Source organism: Coturnix japonica, chromosome 5, assembly GCF_001577835.2.
Source record: "Coturnix japonica isolate 7356 chromosome 5, Coturnix japonica 2.1, whole genome shotgun sequence".
Lineage (NCBI taxonomy): Eukaryota > Metazoa > Chordata > Aves > Galliformes > Phasianidae > Coturnix > Coturnix japonica.
Window position 1 is genome coordinate 24,691,568 of NC_029520.1, and position 23,911 is coordinate 24,715,478.

At 44.2% G+C, this 23,911-nt stretch overlaps 2 protein-coding genes across 2 annotated transcripts in view; both read left to right on the forward strand.

The window, feature by feature from the left end:
* The window catches only part of LOC107314905 (deubiquitinase DESI2-like), a 46,144-nt gene extending 25,519 nt beyond the window's left edge, over positions 1-20,625 (forward strand). The window contains exons 2-5 of the mRNA XM_015864719.2: positions 4,589-4,661; positions 5,881-5,974; positions 6,968-7,109; positions 17,443-20,625. Of these exons, the coding sequence (XP_015720205.1) occupies positions 4,589-4,661; positions 5,881-5,974; positions 6,968-7,109; positions 17,443-17,685 (552 nt within the window). The 3' untranslated portion in view covers positions 17,686-20,625. The remainder of the gene's footprint in view (positions 1-4,588; positions 4,662-5,880; positions 5,975-6,967; positions 7,110-17,442) is intronic.
* Positions 20,626-21,468: 843 nt separating this feature from the next.
* Positions 21,469-23,911, forward strand: part of LOC107314906 (cytochrome c oxidase assembly protein COX16 homolog, mitochondrial) — a 34,892-nt gene continuing 32,449 nt past the window's right edge. Inside the window, exon 1 of the mRNA XM_015864720.2 lies at positions 21,469-21,601. Coding sequence (XP_015720206.1) covers positions 21,542-21,601 — 60 coding nt within the window. The 5' untranslated portion in view covers positions 21,469-21,541. The remainder of the gene's footprint in view (positions 21,602-23,911) is intronic.

Consider the following 23,911-nt stretch of genomic DNA (forward strand, 5'->3'; position numbering starts at 1 on the left):
GAAATAGCATTTTAGATTTGGTTAATATAAAAACCTTGACCCTCTGGAGAAGTGAGTGTAAAAGAGACACAGGTCACACTGAAATGAGCTTGGGTCTCATCCAATTGCCAAAGAAATCTTACAGCAGCCATGCTGGATAATTGTCATTTCACATGAATAGTGACTTTTTAGTTTGTTTCTTTTTTTTATTACTAGAGCTCTAGGCCAGAATGAGTGAACAGCACAAGGACTTGGACATATTGGCAGAGCTGTGTGCATGCCTGGGGCTTTGGGACATAAGTGAATACTGCTGTAATATGACTGAAGTGCCTTGACAAAGATCTATAGGAAGCCTGCTGTCCCTCATGTCTATAGTTGAGATAATGCTTCCTTCACTACTGTGACCATTATTCAGAGAATATTCTGTGAGCTGTTTTAGGCTCTTTCCTTCTACCTCTGCAGGCCCAAGATTCTAGATTTTCGTTTAGAAAAATGCACTGGGGGAAACTGAAACTCTTTTGAAGTTGCTGAGCATTTGTATCTGGCCTTATAGGGCTCAGATTTCACTCATGGATTTCCTGAAATGATGTTCTCTAGCTTCCCCTGTAGCTTTGTTGTTTGTGCTCTCATCTTTAAGATCTGGATCAATACGTGTCAGAAAATAGTGCCAAGGTACCATTTTATTGCTCTCTGGCAGGTCTCCTGCATCAATCAGATGTTCTGTTTAATACTGGCTTTTGGCTTGAGCTTAAACGGCACAGATGAATTTTTCTGGTGTTTGATATATGAATGACCAGTACATTTATGACTGTTCACGCTCTGCTGTATGTTTTTCCGAAGTTCCCTAAGTAAGTAAATGGCAGGGCCAAGCAGTACAACACCAGGAAAGGGCTACATGGTATCTAATAAAGGCAGAGGAAAGAAGAAATGCTCCTTATTGATCAGACTCCTTTCATGGAGCATACCAGTAGCAGCTAGAGCCCTGGGTGTCCTGCACTGGGATCTGACAAGCCAAGGCTCTTTTCTGCAGTGAGCCAGCTGCCTTGTATCCTATGGACAGTCTTGTCTCCAGCCTCAGGGGAGCTAGTTAGGTTGGGCTGCTTGGTACAGGGATGCTGGAAAGAATCCGTTGATGCCATGGAAAATAATGGTCTGGAATAGGGAAGGTAAAGAGAAAGCTAATGATAGAAACTTTGATGTTATAGTGTGAAACCGATTGAAGGTTGAAAGTGGGATATGGATGGGTCTCTTCTTTCTGGAAACCAATGAATGAGGTGGTTAGCATAACAACTGACTCAGAGCAGCTCCCAGAATCTAAGCTATCGCACCAGTCTCTTAGATTACTGAAGCAAACCAACCATGAAATCAGGGACAGCTTGAAGAAAAACTGGAAAATTTCAAATTCTGCTTTATCAGGGACCTGCATTAAAAGATTTTTACTGAAACACTGCAAAATGCAAATGGGAAGAGGTTCCTCTCTGTGTTTCAGTTTGATTCCTGGGCTGTCTCCTGCTTTTCAGAAGCAGCTGCAGTCTGGTTTGCCTTCATCCTTGCCTCTCTTCCATTCGGAGCTGTTGTTTGTCTTGGTTTGTGACGGAAATAAGACAGAATGCTCCAAGTCCTTCTGTATAGGCTTTACAGCGTGATTTTGCAGGCAGTGTGCAATGCAGACATGAATCACAATCCCTGTAAGATCCTGCTGAATTCAATCCCCTAGCTCTTTCATCTGGCTCAGAACAGGCTGCAGATTTTTTTTATTTTTTAATCTAAGCAATAGCCAATTTACTCAAGAGATGAGTATTTGCTGACTGTTGCTGCTATTCTTATGCTCAGAACTGCAAAGCCTTTGGAAAACGAGGCTGGCTTGTGCTTGTGTCTACAAACTGGGTTTCAAATCTGGCTTGGATTCTCTCTTCCAGCTCAGCAAGTGACTGATATGTTCACTTCAGCAGAGCTTCCTCCTGAGACGAGCCGTGGGCTGTGTCCCAGTGCCATGCAGTGGTTGCTGCATGTTCACTCGCACACTGGAGGCACATTCTGCAGTACCCTGGTGATAGGGGTGAGCTGAGGACAACAGCAATGATTCAGAGCTGCTTTGCATTTTGATCCTGATAATAATTCACTGCAAATAAAAATCTTCGGTATTATCTAAGGTGGAAATCAGATCCCACTTCAATAACAGCCCTGCGTTATTAAGGTTATTTGAAAGAAAGAGTGTTTTTGTTTGTTTGAAATTCAGGTGTGGCTGAGGTTGTCACAGTTCTGTCCTTAATTGTTCAGAAAATGGTTTCGTGACACATCATTTAAATACAGAAAAGTCTGTGTTATGGTTGTAATCCTTCAGCACCTGGCATCAGCTGAGAAATGCTTCTGTTCCTCTCCCTTCCCCTTTGGTGGAGCTTATTTGTTTGGATACAACATGGACTTTAACAAGGAAGAAGGGAAAACTATATTTGAAAATATTTAAATTCTTTGTTTGAAATACATAAGCCAGATGCAGCATGGCCTCTGTGGATAGCCCTGACTAGCTAATCTGCAAGAACATTTCTGATTTAAAAAGATCTTCCTATTAGTTACTTCTGTAAGCAAAGCAGCTGGTGTGACCCAAGTGTTTTGCTCTTATATTATTGCTATGAGCCAATAGCTCAGCCTGAGGGAGAAGGTAGCCTACTTACCTTCTGGAAGCAGTGACTGTGGGACTGCAGAAACCAGTGTTATTCTGAGTCTTATGGTGCTATCTGAGAGCCTCTCCCACAGCACTGGGAGATAAAAGAACTGAGGGCACGCCCTCACAGCCCATGTGAGATGGTCTTGGACTTCTTAGCAGTTATGACTGGTGTCATATGGATGCCTCCCATATGCATCTCCTTCCGCAGTAGGAGCAGGGGTATCCCTCCTGCAGCGTGCAGGGAGACAGGTCTGTGGAGAAAGGCAGCAGAAGACAAGGGAACATCCATTCCCAAACACCAGGTGTCCTGCTCAAGAAGAGGCTGCACTGCTCATGTCTCATCTCCATTGGTGGATATTGAGGACTGCTTGGTCTAGCTCTGGTTCAGTGCTCTGGTGTATCCAAACCTGAGAGTTTTGGAGACCACAGTGTAAGTTATCAATACTGACTGACTCCACATCAAATCAGGCTGGGGGCAGTACTTTTCTTATCAAAGCTACTGTGTTTTTCCAGAGTAGCAATGGTTGTGCAGGAAGCATTTCCAGGTGATTTACAGAGTTACTGCATTACAGGCAGTCATCAAAAATATATAAGAAAGCAGAGTGCAGGAGGTAGATGGAGGGTGCCAGACCACTGGCTGCCTGAGAGCAGAGGGTTCTGCTCATCACGTGGCAGCTCCGGGCACCAGGAATGCTGCAGATTGTTCTGGGTCCTCCAGAAGCTGCTACCTGACCCATAAGAGAATTTTCATTTAATGAACCTGTCTCCTCATCATGCCAAGGGAAGAGTGAAAACCCTTTCTTCCCTTGCAGTGCCTGATTACAATAGGAATTGGGTTGCTGAGATTTACTAGAGATGTGTTTTCACTGCATGCTATGCTGTAAGTGAACTGTAAATATACCAGGCACTGGCAATTTCCACTCATTGCCTGAAAGCATCATTTCTGCAGCAGCACAGCTCTGCAGCTAACCTAATAAATACTTGCGCTGAGCGGGGTTCATTATCTCCAATGCAGCACTGCCCTGGCGTGGCTGTACAGCTTCCCACTCCAAACAAGCCACAGCTAAGCTAATTCTGGATGTCTGCACTGTCCTTCACGGTGAGGTGGAAACAGGCCCTGAGCGGTGCTGGCGGAGGAGTGGTGCATGCGTGCTGTGGTGCTCCTCTGCTCTATACTTAATGGGGAAGAACTGGACTCCAAGGCAGTAGTCGCTTAACAGCTCCTCATGAAAATATTTCTCAGAGTTGGGTAATATGGCTGCCTCGCTCCGGAATTTGGAGCTGACAGACTTTATTCTCTTCTGAAACAATGTTTGATAGTGTGATGTGCCTCTGAACAAAATGTTGACTGGTCTGTTCAGAGCTCCTTTTTTACTATAAAGTGATTACTGATGATGTAGGTAAGTACTACGTGGTGCTTCTCTGACATACCAGAGAAATGGATTTGTCTCCAAGATCTGGTTGCCCAAATAAACCTTCCTAAAACTTGCAGAAGTTGTTGGGAAGTGATGTAAAATAATATGCACAAAATATTTGAGAGTACTTTAACTCAAGCTGTTCAAGATCTTGAGGATAAAGACAAGTAAATCTGAACAAAAAGTTCCATTTAAATAATGAGGAGAGAGATGAATGACCATGTCCCGTTGGAGCTGGGTTTATGAAGGTTCAGGTCTGTTTGTACCTTAATATAGGAAAATGCATGATATGGCAAGGATTAGATGAGCATGTTTAGGAGAAGTAATTCTAGTCAGCTGTATAAGCAATATGCCCACTTCTGTTGCTCTATGAAGTGACACAATTTGTCTGAGAAAAATTACAAAAATACTTCTTGTCCTTAAGGGAAGTTGCCTTGAGGAAGGGAGATGGAGATATGCCCTCGGGCAAGACTGCGTATTTCTTTCCTGCTAATAATTCCAAATGTGACCTTTTTTCTTACTGTAGTACTGGATAAATGAATACACCTCCACCTTGGGCATTGGTGTCTTCCACTCTGGCATTGAGATCTACGGCAGAGGTATGAAGTATTTCCTTTTCATTATTTGCAGTACATGGGAGAAAATCCCAGCGTGGCTGGTTTGATATGGAAAAGAATCCAAAATTTATAGTTTTGGCAAGGATGTTTTGAGCAGCAAAAAAACGGTGCCAGTTCTGTTTTAATCTGTAGGGTAGTGCAGCTGGAACTTGTACAGTTCTGCCATGAACCAAGTAGCTCTTCCAATCCCTAGTGTGTAATGTCAGACTCTAGAGCTAGTGCAGGTGTGTAGCAGAATAGCAGGAAGGACCGATCAAATTGGAAGGACCTGCAGTGAAAGAAGGGAAAGTCTGGGGCGGGGGAAGATAGATGGATCAGTAGCTGTATTGAAACCTGTATAGGGAAAGTTGGTGCTAATTCTGTGTCGGGGCAAAACAGCATTGTGCTAGTTCTTTATGAATGTCTATGATCCATAAGTTTTCAAATTAAAAAATATTTAGCAATCCCACCCAAGGGATGTGGTCAAGGTGTCTGTAAGAAGAGATGCAGCACAGTGAAGCCAAAGGACAGGACAGCATCACAGACTTTCTGTATCCCCCTTCAGAAAATGTTAAATAGGAGTGACTGGAATTATCTTACTCATGGTATTTTTAGCTAGTGCCATGTAGCAGATAGAATGCCGGCGGTGCTGTGTTCTGTCTCAAGCACAGCAGCTTTCATAGGTCGTGTGAGATGGCCCATATAACATGGAGGGGCCTCCAGGCTCAACCCACATGCTAAGGCAGCAGAGTGTAATCAGCTTGGGCTTTTTCTGCAAAGAATTCCTCATGGCTGCCTGCAGATCCTTCTGGAAGATTTCTTCCTACTCTAGCTTCTCCTAGCTCAGTATCACTGCTGCTAGCTTCTGGTAGTATTTCCAGATGCCTCTGCCACACAACTTTGTACTGACAGGAAGCCACCTGGACAGGCACAAAGAAATGGACCCAGAGAGCTTTTCTGCCATTGAGATATAGATTAGAAGTGCTAGATACTAATTAGCAGTGCAACCAGTGGTATTAGCAATGATGGAGCTGAGACTGTGAGGGATACTCCTCAGGCTGCTAGGTAACTGGGCAGAGAAGATGTCTTTCAGAGGCTGGCTGAAGCTGATTTTGGCAATGGCCCAGCCCCTGGTGCTGATGCTGAGCTTTGCAGACAGCTGCCATCCTGACACAGAGTTCATTCGATTACTCACAGTCTGTCTGTTTTCTTTCCTTGTCAGAGTTTGCCTACGGAGGGCATCCCTACCCTTTCAGTGGGATTTTCGAGATCACACCTGGCAGTGCGGTAGAGCTTGGCGAGACCTTTAAATTCAAGTAAGGGCACTTTTCTACATCTTCTTTCCCTGCTAGTAGCTGTCTCTGCAGGTATAACAGAGAGGTCCTTCTCCCCCTTCTCCCTCATTAACACTCTCACTGTTTCCTTTATGTGATCCTTGTTCAAAGGGAGCTCTGCAGGGGTCTTGATGGCAGATAAAACGGTGTACACTAAATGAAGAGTGGTGCTGAAGTGTGTTTAGCAGGGTTTAAAGTATAGTTGTAAATCAATATAGTTCTCTCTTCCCATTTTCTTTGTTTTCTGTGCTCCCAGTATTACCTGTCAGCAAGAATGGGAGTAACTGCATTATACAGAGCCAGTACGTGGGAAAATAAACTACTCTTTTTATGAGGATCACCTAGTTATGGATATTGCATAAGTCATCTCGTGTGTTTATAGCTACACTGTCACAAAAGACAGAACAGCTACCAAGGGAGTCTGAAAGGATACTTGATTAAGATGCCATTCAAGGTACTCAGTCTTTGAGGCTGTGGTTCAAGGAACTGCCCACAGAAGCTGGAACTTGACTTTCACAGTCTATGGGTTTACACTGGGGGATGCTGGAGACTTTAGAAGAGCATTATTGAGTGAACACTGAAAGAAGCAGTGTTCCCACATAAAGCTCTGTCTGCTCCTTTCTGGCTCACACCATGGATGTCTCTATCATGGGAAAACTATCTCTACTGTCCAACTGCAGTTTTCTGCTGAGAAGTTATGGACACAGGGGGAAGCAAGCAGACTCCGATAGCTGAGATGTCTCTCGTGGTGAGCTGAAGGCTTTGGGGACTGCTTCTGTGCCATAATCTGCTTTACAGATAAACTTGAGGATATTAGCATGCCATTTAGTTGGTAAGAATCTGTCTGATAGCCCCAGATATGTGTGTCCATGACTTACACCTGGCCTTCTTGTCATTGCCTTATCATTTCCTTTTCCCTGGTGACGTATCGCTCTCTTCACTGTAGCTTTCCATGTTATACTTTGTTTTTACTAGAGAATCCATTGCACTGGGCACCACAGACTTCACAGAAGAGGATGTGGATAAGATTATGGAAGAGCTGGGCAAAGAATACAAAGGCAATGCCTACCACCTGATGCACAAGAACTGTAATCATTTCTCTGCTGCTTTGGCTGAGGTAGGCACAACTATTTTCTTTCTCTCTCTTTTATTTTTTGCTGTTTCAGATCTGTAGTAGTGCTTACGGAAGGGAAACAGGATCAGAACATCCTGCCAAGTCAGAGCCAAGAGTCAAATCTCCTGTCTCAGCCCTTAATATTTTTGAAAGCCTGTTGATGTTCAAAAAGAAAGGGTTTGGAGGTAGAGATGCAGCAGGTTTATTACTGGTCCATTTATTACTCCTATAACCTCATTTATAGGTGCACTAATTTGACAATCACCCTGTTTTAGAGCTAGGTGAGATAGAAGTAGTGTAGCTTACTTCAGGACAATTCTGACCACATGGTTAAAGACTGCTTGAAATCTGATGAGATAGAACCTCTCGGAACTAAAAGCAATTCAAGTTTCTATTCTCATTTCCCAACATCCAGATGCTTCCTTTACTTTGCAGCCTTAGTGCTTTCTTTTGTTTTTGTAGTTCCCATAAAAAAACCTACACAACAAAACAAAAAAACGACCAGCTACATGTAGAGTTCTAAGGCAGAACCTTCAGCTGGTAGAGGTGAACAGAACGCATTAACTGTGCGACAAGTGTCTCTCAAGACTGTGGGAATATGTCACCACAAAATGTAGAAAAGAGAACTGAGATCTGTGCTCTGAACCAATGCTGAGGCTAGTCTTGGTGTTTGTGTTATCCTTTCATGCTCTCTTTCTGTGATGGAGTAATAATAATACTAATTAGCATTTATTTATGCACAGCTACCTTATGTGGCAGTTAAAAGCAGAAAATGGGAACAAGTGTTCAAAGAATTAAAAGAAAGGATGTTAGATGCTTTGTTTGGCAGAATAAATCTGCCTGGGGTGTAAGCAGTGTGGTGAGTTCAGGAGAAGATTGTTCTGAGCCTCCTAACTAATGCCAGGCAAGTCACATCCCTGCTTTGTGCATGAGTATCCCATCTTGTATGCTGGATTACTTCCTTCCTTTGAAAAGTACTTTGAAATCTTTTGATGAAAGCTGCCTTATCTGTCATGGTGAATTAGCTGGATTGTGACTTGTACTTCTCTGTGTCAGCAAGCCAAGTGGGAGCTGGAACTTGATAGCTATGTGGTGATCATAGAATCAGAGAATTGCTCTGGTTGGAAATGATCTTAGAGATCATCAAGTCCAACCACAACGTAACCATACTACCCTAACTCTACATACAGCTTTCTCCTAGGCTTCCTCAGCTAAATCATGTCCCTGAGTGCCAGGTCCAAATAGTTTTTTAAGTTGTTTTTAAACTATCAGGGATGGTGACTCAACCACCTCCTGGCATTTCCTGGCAGCTTTCTTGAGGAGAGAATCAGTGAACATGCATGACCAGGATTCTTCTGCTATTGATTTTTTGAGAAACACTTCATCATTAGGGAACTTTAGGAAACTTGAGAAGTAGAGAACTGCCTGATAAATGTAAAGCTCTGCAGACTGTCTTCAGTTCTGAATGAAGTTCTGCTGTAATGCAGTGCAGAACTTCCTAGTGGGCAGTCATGAAGGAGAAACCAGAAGCACTCCCTGAGCATGTGCCCCACTTCAATTGCAGACACCTGATACACACCCCTGGATACTGTTTTGTGGTTTTCCTTCATCCTCACAGTCTGTCAGTGTGGGAAGGTGAGGGAGCTTGATCTAATTAGTGAAAATGTACTTAGTGTTGTCTCAGCCACTCTGACTGCTACGTGGTGTTGTGGTACCTGTTTTTATTAAACCGATTAAGCAAATTAGTTGTGTGTTACAGTAAAGATGTTCATCAAACTGGGATTAGGAATTTGTCTACAAGGAGCTCATTCATTTTGTGCTGCTTGTGTTGACAGTGACCAAAATAAAGTAACATCAGCTTCATGCTGAGAAACTCATCAGGAGGATGGGCAATCCTGGGGGGCTTATGCCTGCAGTTTCTCCAAAGGAAAATCAGTAGGACCACCAGTAGCAGAGCCCAAGCCTCCTGCAATGTTCTGAGCTTCCATGCCTTGCTGTGTGTTGATGTTACAGGTGCTTCAGGGAGGGGATGCTGCAGGCACGCAGCAAAGGTTTTAGCATGCTGATAGTGCTGTGAGTGGATTAAGTCAGGACAACTTCAATATTAGGTGAAGTTCTTCTGTTTGATCATCTGTTGGTAAGACACTGTGTTCTTGACAATGGCAACTGTGTGTGCAAATGGCCCTCCAAGGAACAGCAAAATATTTATGCTGTTTATGAGTTGCCCTGGCTTATGAAAGAGGTTATTTAAACTCTCACAGATGGAAAAATAAATAAATAAATAAATGGCTATTAAACAGTAGACAAACTCTTTAAAATAAAAAAGACAAAAATAATTAGATTTTTCCATAATACGATTTATTCAATTTCCTGGGTTTCAGAATAAGAACATGCGATATAGAAAGGGACAGAAGTTGCAAATTGCTGTAAAACAGACATAAAGAAATAATACATCTTTGCTTTCAGCAAAAAGCCAGTCAACGTAATTGCTGGCTGTAAAGTCCCCTGCAAGAATCCACAGGTTTGAGATCCCAGCCATACCATTGCTTTGTAGAAGCACTTGTCACAGCATCCCGGGGACGCGCTATGAACAGTGGTGCATGCAGATAAAGGGAGCCGTGAAACTGCTGTCAGAGAGCTCTTTTCAGTGCATGAGCATGGGCTGTGATTACTCTGTGACTCTTCAGTACGATTTAGACTTGTGGAAGGCAAATGCATAGTTGGCATGGCTTATACCTCCAGACACATATAGAAAGGTTGACTGCCAGTGGATAAGCTGGGGACAAATAAGCACGAGCCCCATTCATTTGTAGGCACATGTTGAGTGTGCAGTGCCTGAGGACAGCTGTCTGAGAACACAGCAGTAACTGGAGGACCAAAGGGAGGATAAGTGCTTTCTCCTTCCAGGTTCTTCAGTTTGGTGATATTCCTCGGTACTGAGAGTAAGGACACAGTGACACTGCAAGTTGAAGATTCTGGAAAAGCTTCTGCTGCTTAACCCATTTGCAAACAAGATGACTCATTTGGCTTCCCAACAGCAATTTCCCGTGCTTCTGAAGCTTCCTCTCTTAAATAAGCTATGGAGCTCCGTTCTTACCAGAGTGACAACAGTTGATACAGCATGTCTCAGAAAAGGGCAAACCAACATGGAAAGGGAGAAAAACAACTTCAAATTAGTACCAGAACTGGAAAATAAGTGGAATGACTCAAGGAAACCACTCCTCCTCCCTTCATCAATATGTTTACTGCCAAGAAACTGGAACGACTGCTATTTAAATAAATTGTTTAGCACCTTGCTGTAGGACACATGGCAAAAAATTATTAGAGAAGCAAGGCTTTTGTGAGCATCAAGGAAAATAACCCCTTTCATTCCCCAGTAGCCAATGGTGGGAAAGCAATAAGGGTCTTCTGAGCCCTTTTGGCAAGATCTGAAGTTGATGCTCATCAAAAGAAATGAATTGAGAGACACTGATTTGATTCACAGTAAAGACTGTTGATGTTGAAACTTTACCCAAGGGCAGCAGAGACAGAAAGTTTTATTCTTGTATCACGTCTTCTCTTGCTCTTCTTGAAAGAGGAATAATTCCTTGTATTTGATATGTATACCAGAACAAGTCAAAACGCTGTATTTTGTATCAGATTCCCAGCCTGAAATTATTTATCTGTCTTACGAATGCTCGAAAGTTATTCTTTAAAAAAAAAAAAAAAAAAAAAAAAAGCAAGCAAACAAAAAAAAGACACACAAAACAAACACAAAGAACTTAGGAGAAGGCTTGGTCTATCAGTAGGACCTGTTTGGATTTCTAAGAGCATTTTCAAAGCATCACAAACCTGGGTTGTTTGGCTCAGAAACACTTGAATGGGCTGGTATGAGAGATGGTGAAGCAGAATTAAGCATTTGAGAGTGGTCAGACTCTGGTACAGGCTGCCCAGGGAGGTGGTGGTGTCAATGTCCCTGCAGATGTTCAAGAAATGTGTAGATGTGGTACTAAGGAGTGTGGTTTAGTGGGCAACATTGGTGGTAGGTGATTGGACTAGATGGTCTTAGAAGTCTTTCCCAATCTTAACGATTCTATTATTCTGTGATCTCTATCTGCTTCCTGAATTTTCGTAAATATTAAAACTGACTAGAACCAACACTGAAGTTAGCATGCAAAGCTAACTTCCATATGTGTTTTTCCTTCAGAAGGCTCTTTAGGGTCAGACTGATATCTCTACATCCACCTTTCTCTCATACTCACTGATCCTTTTCACCCCTTTATTCTCTTGAATTACCAATGGATCTACTTTGTTATTGCTCAGTATTTCTTCATTTCAGGAGGAAAAGAGAGAGGCCTGAATCAGAATGAATGTATTTGTGGTTGTAGAAGTCAGAATCTTACTGATGCAACACTGAGAAGTTCTCCTGGGAGTTAAATAGCACCCTCTCTCCTGAAGTCAGCAGGACTCTCAATTCAGTTGACCAAATGTTCTCCAAATGGAACATTTGGAGGTTAACTGATGGAGTCTGCACGGTGAATCCTGCAAGTGAGGATTCATGCAGGCATCTGGCCTGCCTACAGTTGGTTGCTGACACTACACTATGAGTATTAAATCATCATGTCAGGTTGGGTGGGCATGCTTGGTAAAGCCACACAAACTGAATCTCTGTGCGCTATATTGAAGGGACAAGCAATGGTGGCCAGTACATACTCCTTTCTTTCTGTCTAGTCACTTGTCCTTTTTCAGCTAAGGCAGAACTGACAGCGTATAACAAACTTGCATCAGAATCGTGCATCGCTTAAGGTAGTTTGACTTCCAGGAAATTTGCTGAGAAAGGCAAGTTTGCTGAGTCAAGGACCAAACGAGGGCAACTTTTTAATCACAATGAATAATTCAACCCCAAAGCTTTCCAGGTCCATCCCCAGACACACATGAGCTCTTGTAACGTTATTAAAAGTAGAAAGCTTTCCTTAGCCTGAAAGCTCAGAGAGGGGATTAAACATCAGAGAAGGGAACTGCAGGAGACATTTGTGTCACAGTCTAAAGCAAGAGAAGCTTTTATAATGAACAAACCAACAAACCGTAAGCAACCACAGGGTATGAAAAAGCACAAGTAAGTCTTGGTTTCCTGGCACCTGAGCCAGTCCTCACACAAGCTGATGAAAAGACATGCTTTATTTTAGTAGCCTTTGAACGTTGCTAGTTCTATAAGGAACAGGATGTGTCTTGTTTTCTGCTTTTAAAACACCACATACATATAGAAGAATGTTACTAATGACGACATCCTGCACTCGTAAATTATCTTCATGGTTTCAGATGGATGTCATTTTTCTCTCAATACTGCTTGTAAATATGCATGAATTTGACTATATGCTGTTAGCAAACTGCTACACTGCATTCCAGATGTGCTACTGCATTCTGTAGTGACAAAATGAGATTTCTGAAGGTATTTTGTGTACCAGTTGAAATTTATGAAGAGTTTGGGGAGTTCTTGGAATGAAGGCTACAATAAAGGTCCATCATTTTTCCATCATTAACCTTTCTAGTCTTGCTACCCTGAATGAGTGCTCTATCCCAATGAAAGTGGTTAACAGAATAAATCCAACATGCACCTTCCAGGTCTCTCAGTAATTCCTTTTCCTCCATCTACCAAACCAAAAGCTCTCTGGCCTTTCTGTTGTAATTAAGCATAACAGCTTGGAGTTAAGTTAATTCGTACCCCCCTCTGGGGAGTTCATCTCTAGCCACACCATCATGGAGCCTTTGAATGTGACTGTGTGTAGGAATGCTAAGAATATGCCTTCTTTTCACAAACGAAGATGGCAAGGAAAAACCGTGTCCTTTTCACCAATGGCTGATGACAAATGACAAGTGTCAGAAATGTAAATGAACAAAGTGTGCTGATAGGCTTTTGAAACTGGAAGCTTTTGCTTAGGAGTCCTGCCAACACTGCCAGACAAAGTCTTTCCCTGTTCCTATGGCTTCCTGTATTCTCTTTACTCATTGCATTGCCATCCTTAGTAACCTGCTGCTGTGTACTGTTAAGAAGGCTTCAGTCTGAGACGGAAACACAGGATTTTCTTGGTTACCTATTCGGGAAAAAGGATACTGTTAATGTCCTTTAATCCATGGATGTGGATTGGCCTGGACATGTTCAACTCACACTTTCTGTGTGTGTGTGCACATATATATTTATGTATGTTATAGCATATGGATGATCATGCTGGGCAACAGCTGTTCTCAGACACTGCTCTTGGAACAGCACCTCCTCAGGTACCAGTAAAACCCTTTGCATTCTGTAAGACATGTCAAGGGGAATACAGCAAAGAAGCTCAATGGGTATGTGCCCTGTGTGGACACTACCTCATTTTCAGCAAGGCTGCTAAAGTGGAAGTGGCAGTGCGTGCCTTAGCAGATGTTCAATGCTGAACTCTCAGAGGCTCAGCCTGATGATAAGAATTGAAATAATTAGCATGAATTGTTCAAAGAATGTAATGTTGCCTCTGGACATCTTGATTTTCACAGATGGGGGCCTTTGGGAGGCCTCACTTAAAAAATATTCGACTTATGCCATGGGTGTCCAATGCTTTGGCTTGCTGGGGCCACACCGAGTGAAGAGGAACTGTCAGCATCCATTCTTTTAAGGAACTCCTGGAACTGGCAATGATTCAGTCCCTTGGACTTTATGAAATTCATAGCTTTGATGACAATTTGCATGATGTTATCCATTTTTAAAGCTTTTGCACATAAATTTTCTTGATGTCTGATGCAGTGATATTTCATCAAACATGAGTTGCCAGTGGTAATTGCATCATCTTCTATTAATTTTAGAAGTAACTCTTTTTTACCAGTCATCATCAGGGCGCCATCAATAGCTACACCAGATACGTTGCTGACAAGAGCTAACAAAAATTGCTTTAACATAACTTCTACTGCTTCATACAAATCAAGAGATTCAGTTGTGTCTTTTAATAGCACCAAAGAAGCAATTTCTTCAGTGATTCATTATCAATACCTCTGATGAAAATGAAAACTTGAGCCGTATCTGTGGCATCAGTACTTTCATCTATTGCCAAGTCATGGAAATTGAAATTAGCAGCTTTCTTCTCCATATTTCCTTTGACAGAAGTTCTTGTTTCTTCGGTGCACCTGGCCACAGGCTGGTGAGACTGAGTTTAGAGAAATCTGGTTTCTACCAGCACGCATTGCATCTGCCACACCTTCCAAACACTGATCAATAAACTCACCATCAGTAAATGGTTTTGATTTTTATTTTCTTTTTTTTTTTTGCAATCAGATTTGCTACCACATAACTAGCTTTTATAACAGAGTCCGTTTGAGTTTTAACTTTTTAAAGATTATGTTGAGATGAAAAACATATTTTCAGTTCCACTGTTTTGTCTTTACGAAGCATTCCTTGATATGCATCGAATTTGGCAGCATGTTTTTGCAGATAATGTCTTTTCAAACTGTAATCTTTGAAAGCTGACACCATTTCCTTACAAATTAAGCACAGCGCCATGTTATTTGTCCTGACACTGCGCTGTTCTCAGCAAGCGGCACAAGCATGTGCCATGTGTAATACACGTGGGGTTTGATGTGACTGAGCGCATGCCATGGGCACGCAAACTGCACCCTCCCCTTCCCCTGGTTCCAGCAACAGTGCCAGTCGCACACCAGTGCTTTGATTGTTGCTGAGTGATGGGCGCACACCAGGGTACAGCTGCTGCCATGACAGTGTGGGCCAGGGGGCGGCCACACTGCAAGACATGCCAGGCTGCACACGGCCTGTGGGCCATGGGTTGGGTATGCTTGACTTCTGTATGTGGTCTGAACTGCCCCCAGTGCATCATCCAGCACAGCAAAGAAACTATTGCATTCAAGCATTTTGGCTTAGGATCTACAACTACTCAGCCCTTCAGCCTGTTTTGAAATGGGCTCCTTTTGTGCGACTACCTCAGAGTATGTCTAGTATATGCCAACAGACACAGAGTGAGGAGTGTGGCTTGGAGCATCACTCTCTTTTGAAAGAGAAGAAAGAGGAGGAAAACAGCTCACTGATAGCATTGTCCTCTGCAAGGCAGAAGACAACCTCATCCACGGCATTTAAACCAGTGTTTTCCATCTGCTTTCCTGCTCAAACTTAAGTATACAGGAAACTTTAAGGTCTTGCTGAGAAATAAACCCTAGCTCTTAGGGTGTTTAATGGAGGGAAAAGTCATGGGTTGCAGTTCTTACTCCCAGAGCTGTTTATACATTTTAACCAGGGACTCATTAGTGCAAAGTGGCATGGCTTAAGATGCTGAGAGGCTCATCTTATGTTTTAAATGAGCTGCCTTTTGATGAGCTGAAATCCTGGTGTGGATTCGACAGCTGAGCAGAAGTAGCGCCCAACCTGTCAGGTCCTGTTTGTCCCTCACATTTGGCTTCAGCCCCAAATGTCTGAACTGCTGTTACCGTTTGACTCTGCAGATGCCAGCTGGGTCACTCACATCTCTAATGCAGAGTCCCCAGAAGCAGCTGCAGCTCTGGGAGACATCTGTGACTGTCACAAGGTGCCACGCAGTGGAATCTGCGTGTACATGCAGCCTGTGCAGGAGCTTCTGCCTGAAGTGGGGACTGGTCTCAGGAAGCAAGCAGACTTATCTCCTTCAAAAGACAGAAACCCACTTGTTTGTCAGGCAAGAAAAAAACCCTCTAAAATTCCAAACTCCAAGAACCTTTAACAAAGATGAGAGTTCTGCTTGGGGAAACAATGGATGGTAACAGGGTTCTGTGAGTTCATTGCTCCAGTGTGTGCTTTTCAGTTGAGAACTGCCTTGAAGAGCCACAGTAAGTACATTTTCTGTGGACTCATATCCGGTTGGAAGACATACATTTCCTCTTGCTTCTGTTGTTTTATTTAAGCTCAGTTGACTTAATCCCATTGCAGTCAGGGTTATTTGATATTTCTCCATTAGGAAAGTACTGCCGGGTGCTGTAGCACTGTACATTTTATGGCAAGAAAAACAGAGGAGCAGGTTGTTAGTGGCATTCCCTTCAACTGCTTATTTGCTCCCGTTGAGTATTGTATTTTGCTGAGGAACTGTAGTCTTCTCTGACAAGGGAAGTAATCTTAGCAGCCAAATGATTCTGCTCATTCTCTGATACCTAACACTAATGTCTTCAGTTCCACACATTGATTTTTAAACCATGTATATCAAAATAAACCGAGTTCCGCAGTGGAATTAGCGTGGCTGACTGCCTTCTCCATACCTTATTGGAAATTCCACGCTATTGGAGTTAGCTAATTTACTTGTACTCAAGGCAACTGCTGGAGTGGTACGGAGATTGTTCTGGCCAGACCATAGTATGCATGAATTACCAGATGGTCATCGGCCCTTAGAACTATAAAGCAGTCTGACCTGTCCTCTAGCAACTGCTCCAGTGCTGCTCCCTGACAAATCTCTTGAAATCTCTAAGCAAGCTCTGCAATTCCATTGTCAATAACAGACATCTCACCAGATAAGCTGTTTAGTGGACTAGAAACAAACACCCTCTTAGCTTTTGCAGTAATTAGTATTAAATTAAGTGTAGTTTTAAAGAGGAAGAGGGTGGCAGAAGGAGTGAAGTAATTTAGGATTGGCAGGAGAAGCAGGAAGGACAACCTTGGAACCATTAACCCACATTATGTGGGATTAGTGGGGTGGAGTTCCCTCCCAGTCTGCCCTGTAAACTGTGCTGGAAGGAGAATTCAGGTATTATGACCATTGTACCTGCCACAGGCTTAAGGCTCTAGAATGCTGGTGTGGGACTGGCTGCTTTGGCAGTATATTTACCACAGACAGCTACTTCAGGCTGATTAGTTTCAGTTGCCTCTTCTGTGTCTGTTAAGAGAAATTAAAGGGTAGTATGACAATAGGAAAAAGACTCCTAGATACCATGGCTTGACTGACTTGGTGTGTCAGCACAAGGATGAAAAATGAGCAGCAAGAACATCTTCTTAGATGTCTCCATCTGCCTCATCAGACTTTTTAACTCCTCAAGGTCTGCCCAGCAACAGCCTAAGTCTTTTTGCAGAATTTTTGAGCTGAATATGTTGAGGGCCATGAGCTGTTTTCCCCAGTCACTGCTCTGATGCTGGTAAGGGCTATGGCTGGCAGAGCTCTGTGTGCATGCTGAGAAGTCACTGTGTGCAGTCATTTGCATTTAGAGCTGTTTTTAGCTGTAGAAGATACTCCCTGCATTCAAACAGCTCTCTTCAGAGCAACTGGGAATTCACCCTGCTGAGATGATGGTGCAGATGGAAATAACATTGCCACTACAGGTACCTTTTGGCACTACTAACTGTGTTCTTTTCTTGTTTGCTCCACAGATCCTGTGTGGGAAGGAGATCCCCCGCTGGGTGAACCGCCTGGCCTACTTCAGCTCCTGTATCCCTTTCCTCCAGAGCTGCCTCCCCAAGGAGTGGCTGACCCCAGCAGCCCTGCAGAGCCACATCAGCCTTGGCTTGCACAAGGAGGAGCAGGGAGACACAACAGACGAGGAGTCTCCCTCCACCTCTGCCACCCCCTCAGCCTCAGGCACCTCACGAACCTGTAGACATACCAGGGTCTAAGCTGTGCCCTTTATCACCTCTAGTAACATTCTCCTCTCTCTTGTGCTGTTTCTTCCTCAGTCACCCTTTTGCACACCGTGGTTTCTCCCCTCTTTTTTCATCTGACAACACAGGGGAGGGAAGACCCCTACTACTGAGGAGGAGAAGCTTCAGACCCTTTTCAAAGGGCTGCTACTACAGTCGCTTGGCAAAATGATTGTGAACTCCAACACTGAGCTGAGGAGTGTGGCAACTATGCTGGATTCTCCTCCCAGGATCCCCACGCTCCTTGATCCATGGAGAACTCTGCTCTCTCAGGCACGAGAGCTCATGTAGGAGCAGGGAGCATCATACTGTGATGTCCCTCCACTAGGACAGTTTTATCTTTTTATCTCTTCCCCCACCCACTTGAGCCCAGCAGCCTCCTCTGTATTTTGGCTTGGGTTGCCACATGGCAAATTTCCTGCTTGCACCCAGTGAAGCAGGTAGAGCCAGAACTCAACCTCATCTCTTAGACCAGCAACAAGCTCCACTCAGCCACATCCCTTTTGTAATTATCAGGTTTCTAACTCATGTGAAGGAAATGAAAGGTGCTGATGTTCTTACAACCACCAGTTTTCATTATTCAAATTTAAGAGCTCAAATGACTGTTCTGCTCTTGAAAATAATAACAAAGAGAACCCAGAAAATGAATGTCTTACCATGGCTTTTCTTTGGGCTAAAAAGAAAAGAAAGAAGGATGGGGCTAGTGCTTAGAGGCAGCTACTAAGTAGGTGCAGAGATGACTGTTGTCCATATTGGTGCTTTTTTGGCACAAACCCCTCTCTGTTCCCCTACTTCTAGGCAGTGTTTCTGGTTACCATTTTTTCCCTTTCCCCAGGCTAGAAATTTATCTCCTAGCTGACATTTGCTGGCTGTTTTTGAGGGAAATAGCCCTCTGGAGCTGTAAGATGAGGGGAGGAAATCTACTGGGAAGATCAGTATTTCCTTCAGCTTTTTCTTCTGAGCCCATAAACATAAAACATGTCTCCTGAGCCACCCTTCCCCAGACTATTACAGAGCCAATCCAAGAAGGTAAAAAATAAGTGATGAACCTGTTTCCTCCTCCTCCCTTTCTGGAGGTGGAGGGGGAAACCGTGGGCCACATCAAGAAAGCATTGGATGACCCTTCCCATGCATGGGCCACCATGGTGCCTTCTGTTGTGTGCACTATTTCACTGGCATGAAAAATAGGCAGAGCTGGCTCTTTGGTCTCTCCAGGCGGATTCTTGATACGAATCTGGTCCTTGGATGTATTTCTGCTGATTTGATGGCTGACAAGAAAGCTGAGGAGGGAGAAAAGGACAGGTATGCCAACCCTTCCACTCAATTACCTCACCAAGAGTTCAGAAGATGCAGGAGAGCATCAAAGGGAAAATCCAAGCCTCTCTCCCCCTTGTAGCTCCTCTTGACCACACAAAGGAGGATAAAAAAGAACAAGCCTGGTGATGACAGGAGGTTGCTAAAATAGAGGTTGCTATGCTGTTCTCAACAGCTGCTCCCAAGTCAGGACTTTCCCCTCCATCCAGAAAGAACTGTAAGTCCTTCAGAGATGTTGTTTCCTTTTACTGATTGCAGTAAAACCAAGAGCACGCTAAGTCCAACCAGCTGTTTCTTTAGCTCAGGTATATAGAACTGCGTGCTCTCAGTGCTGAAGGTCCTGGCTACGATGCACAGTCAGTGCTTCGTGTTTTGTTACACGTGCATACCTCCAGTGAAAAAGGAGACTCTGGAGAGATGTACTGTATGGAAATAAAACTCATGGGATGGTCCACTCCACTACTTCCTGGAGTGATGCGTGTTTGGACAATGAGCCATTTACAACGCGCCTCCCATTTGCATCTTCTGAACAAATTGCTGCAAGTTCTGTACTGAACTAAAGTTATACTCCTTATTAACCTTGGCTACTCACAGCCAATACTGCATTGTGAGCAGTTCTACAGCTCCCGGTATTCAATCCAGCACCAGTCTTGATTACCCTGGCTTGTTCAGGGATGTTTAATAAGATTTCCATCATGTTTTCCATTCTGCTGCCCAGAAGCATTACACAATGTACTGTTGTGTGCTCTCTTCACCTGCAGTCGTGGTCACTGTAGCCTAAACCAGCAATGCAAGTTCCATTCGTCTGAAGTTCCCAGGGTGCCTGCCAATAGCCAGCAGCACAGTACGTGCAGTGAATTTTAAAATCACTTTCTAGGTCCTTCTCGGGAGTTGAGTGAGAAAAGGCTTTCCCTGAGCTTTTGCATAGACCAGGGAAACTGCAGTCAGAAATGCCTCATTCCTGATGTGACAAAAGCCAGCCAACCAGCACCCTCAGGTTTCCATTCTGCGCCTGAGCTCCAGATAAAACATCATTTTACATTTAGGAGAGAACTATGGCTCCAATGGCACATTTCACAAGGAAAACCCTCTCACAGTATTTTACAAGATATTTAACTGGCTGTATTGTAACACGGACAAGAAAGCTGCACTCAACCTTCTTGGGGTCATGGATAAGTGCTTGAAGTATTGGGAGTAATGCTTGGGGTGAACTGTTGGTGTCATAAAAACTAGATGTTTATCTACTTTCATGTTTGTCAGTCTTTTATGTAGGGGTCATAACAAGGAGGCACGCAACATCTATTGTAATTCAAAAGGAGAATATATTCCACTCTTCTAAAAGGTTTCTCCTCACCCCTCTCTGTTCAAGGTGATTGAACAACGACAACAAGAACAAAGGGACACTGTGGAAATAAAATATATATTGATGATAGCTTTATCTCTGTAATTTAACAGCATTTTAGATTATTAAAAATGAAAACATTTTTAAAGTCTAATTTACTGCTCATCTCTGGCACAGCATGTTTGATTTAGGCACTCTCCTTATCCTTCTGATCACAAAATTATTGTTATTATCATGTAATTATATAGCACTTGCATTTAGTTTTGTATTTACTTCCTCTTATTCTTTTGGATCGTAACATCATGGGAAACCAGTAGTTACCAGTAACATCAGAGACCAGCAGTTATCAGTGGAAACAAAAGAGCAGTTTATAACTCTTAACCAGAGCACTCAGTAGCACCAACACAACCCCTTGACCTCAGATTTGTTGGGCCCTTTTAGAAGCTGGAACGTGAGGGCACCGAGTCTGCATTTGGGAATCAGCAGCTGTGGATTATTTCTCTAACAGAGCAAATTGCACTCAGGTGAGAGACTAATCACAACAGTGAGGTTAGTGTAATGCTGGTCAAACCAGTCAGACTGTTTCTAGGGAAAGTTAAAGCGAGAGGAATGAGGTAAGTAATAACCTCTCTTCTCAGCACTTCTGGGTCTGTAAGAGCTGCTGTCTTGGCTTTGGGAGGTTCATCCCACCCTCAGTACAGCCCAGAGATGGGCACAGGACTGTTCTCGTGTTCTCTTCGCTCCCATGAGAAGGTTGGTGCTCCTGGAAAGGTCAAAATCAAGAAGAAAACCCTCTGGAAAGATTCCTTTTGTCTACAGAAGCTATTGGGGGTGCAGGTGTACTTTGCTTGCCCTGAGCTGACTGTCTTTTGTTATAAGTGAAGATTCAGCTGGCAATGCAGCAGTTATCCACCATTAGCACAGCCTACGCGTTGCCCTGGGGAGGGCAGATGCCGTGTGTTTCTTTGCAGCGGTGATCCCAGCGTTTATACACCTTAATATAAAGACGCAGTACAACACTAGGCAACGGGGGCGGCCCCCAAAGCAGGCCTGAGCGCCGTGTCGGCTCCGCGTAGCACAGCGGAACGCCGGGTCCGGGCCGTGCGGGCGGAGGGAGCGGTGAGGCGGGCGGCCCGGCGCCGGAAGCGGCAGCGAACGGGAGTGCGGGGGGGACACATGGAGCGGCTCCGCAAAGTGTGTCGGGGCCGCACGATGACCTTCGGAGTGCCGCTACTGGTGAGCGGGGCGGGCAGCCATTAACACAGGGGGGCGGAACAGTCTTGTCATAGATGGTAGAGTTCATTTGTGAGCACCAACGAGGCTGCAGGGGGTGGCGTTTAGTCCTGCAGGAAGCCCGGAGCTGTGAGTGCTTTCTAACTGTGAGCTTGTCACTTGTTCTGTGTGGTGTGGAATGGAGTGTGTGCCGAGAGAGACACGTCACCTGCTGTGGGCATGTGGGCACAGCTCGTGTGCTGCCAGCCTGAGCGCTGCACTGCGGCGAGACAGCTGTGTGGGTGCGTGGACATCGCTCTGAAGTTCACTGTTAGGATCAATAGCTGTGCTCTGGTGACTTAAGTATCTTTGCCTGCTGTGCTGGCATCTCTTTCCTATCAGGATGTAAAATCTCCTTATCGCGTGAAGTCCGCTGTACACGAGCATCTTCAGGTACTTGGTTCTGTTCCAGGAGAGCTTCATCACTGCTTTAAAAACATGGTAAAAACATGTGTGCAGACTGTCCTACATTGCCATCTACGTTGCTGCCTTGAGCAATGCAGGTTTTCTTTGGTAGATGCTTTGCCCCAGGCACCAGAGGAGGTTGAGTAATGCTGTGGCCAGGTGTTCATCACCCAGGAGACCCACGGAGAATACGTTTGAGGAGTATTTTTCCAGATAAGTATTAGACAAATAGGTGCTCCTTTCTACTTCTGGAACCTGTGAGTACCCAGAATAGTAATTTCAGGAAGGAATCCAAATCTTGGCCTTTAGGAGCTTCTAGAGAAGGGTGGACATGGTACCCAGCAGCTGCAGCTTGGCCACCATGGCAGATCTGGTTTTCAGACAGCTGCAGCTGCTGGGTGAAGTTCCCGGGTCATCTGAGCAGCCCGAGCCATCAGTGTGTGTAATGCAAAGTGACAGGGCTGTGGCTGAAAATGCCTTTTTTTGCTAATTGCTCACACTGAGCAACATATGGCTTGCTGTCTCTTCTGAGTTGTTCTTAGGTTGGTTTCTACTTAATGCGTTTGCTTTGCTTTCCAACCTGTTATGAAATGGATGTTTTAATAAACAAAGGTTTTGTGTGTTTTTTTTCTCCCTAAGACACAGAATAGCAGCATTGCAAGTGACAGGCTGAGAGAGCTGGGGCTGTGCAGGTTGGAAAAGAGGAGGCTCCAGGGAGACTTGAGAGCAGCCTTTCAGTATCTGAAAGGGGCTGTAAGTAAGAAGGGAACAGACTCTTTAGTAGGGGCTGCTGTGATAGGACAAAAGGAAATGGATTCAAACTAAAAGAGGAGAGATTTAGATTGAATATAAGGAAGAAGTTTTTTACAATACAGGTGGTGAAGCACTGGCATGGGTTGCCCAGAGAGGTGGTGGATGCCCCATCCCTGCAGACACTCAAGGTCAAGCTGGATGGGCTCTGAGCACCCTGATGGAGCTGTGGGTGTTCCTGTTCATTGCAGGGGAGTCGGGCTAGAAGGCTTTTAAGGGTTTCTTCCAAATGGTACAATTCTATGAGTCCAGGTGCAAGGACTGGTTTCACTGCATTGCAGCTTGTACACACCCATATTTGCAGCTGTCAAACTGACTGCTTTGAACATACTCTACCTTGAGCTGGTTAAGGCAGTACTTGGGCCAAGTACTGGGCCAAGCACAGGTCTGTGTTGCTGGCTGGTTGTGACTGCCTCTGGTTTATGCCAAGTGCTGCCCCAGGTGTGGATGCAGCCATCTACTAGCGTGTTTAATCTGTTTCTGGATGTGGTGTAGTTCATGAGCTCTAATGCACGCAGTAAGTCAGAGCACTCCCTTACTTGATTGTGCTCTTGAATCAAATTAAAGGGATTTGTATTTTATTTTCCCCCTGATCCCAGCTGACAGTGATTCCCTTTAGTTGCGGACAAGAAGAAAGGCGGACCCAGTTCTGCTCTCACTGGGTGCGTGGTGAGGTCTCAGTCAGTTTCTGAGAGGATTCTGCTCCAGTTCTCCCTCAGCAGCCCATGCAGCACTAACAACTCTTTGGAGTGGGAGCCGGCAGTGGAGGGCGCTTCAGGCTCGGCTGATTTTCCTGGCAGCGCAAAGTGCTGCTTTATTTAGGGAACAAATGGGAGACTTCAGTCCCCTGCGCTGCCAAATTGCTGTCTTTCATCAGCCCTGCACTACGTGCACGGCAGTTCTTTAGAAAGGAAACCCCCAAACCCTTTTGACTGCGATCACTGCAAACTAAAATAAAATCATTCATGGCTGCTCTAGTTTTGAAGCTCACGATGAATAGCTGGAGGCTTTTGCAGCAGCAGTCCTGAAGAAGAGGCTGAAAATTACCCTGTTTCTTCA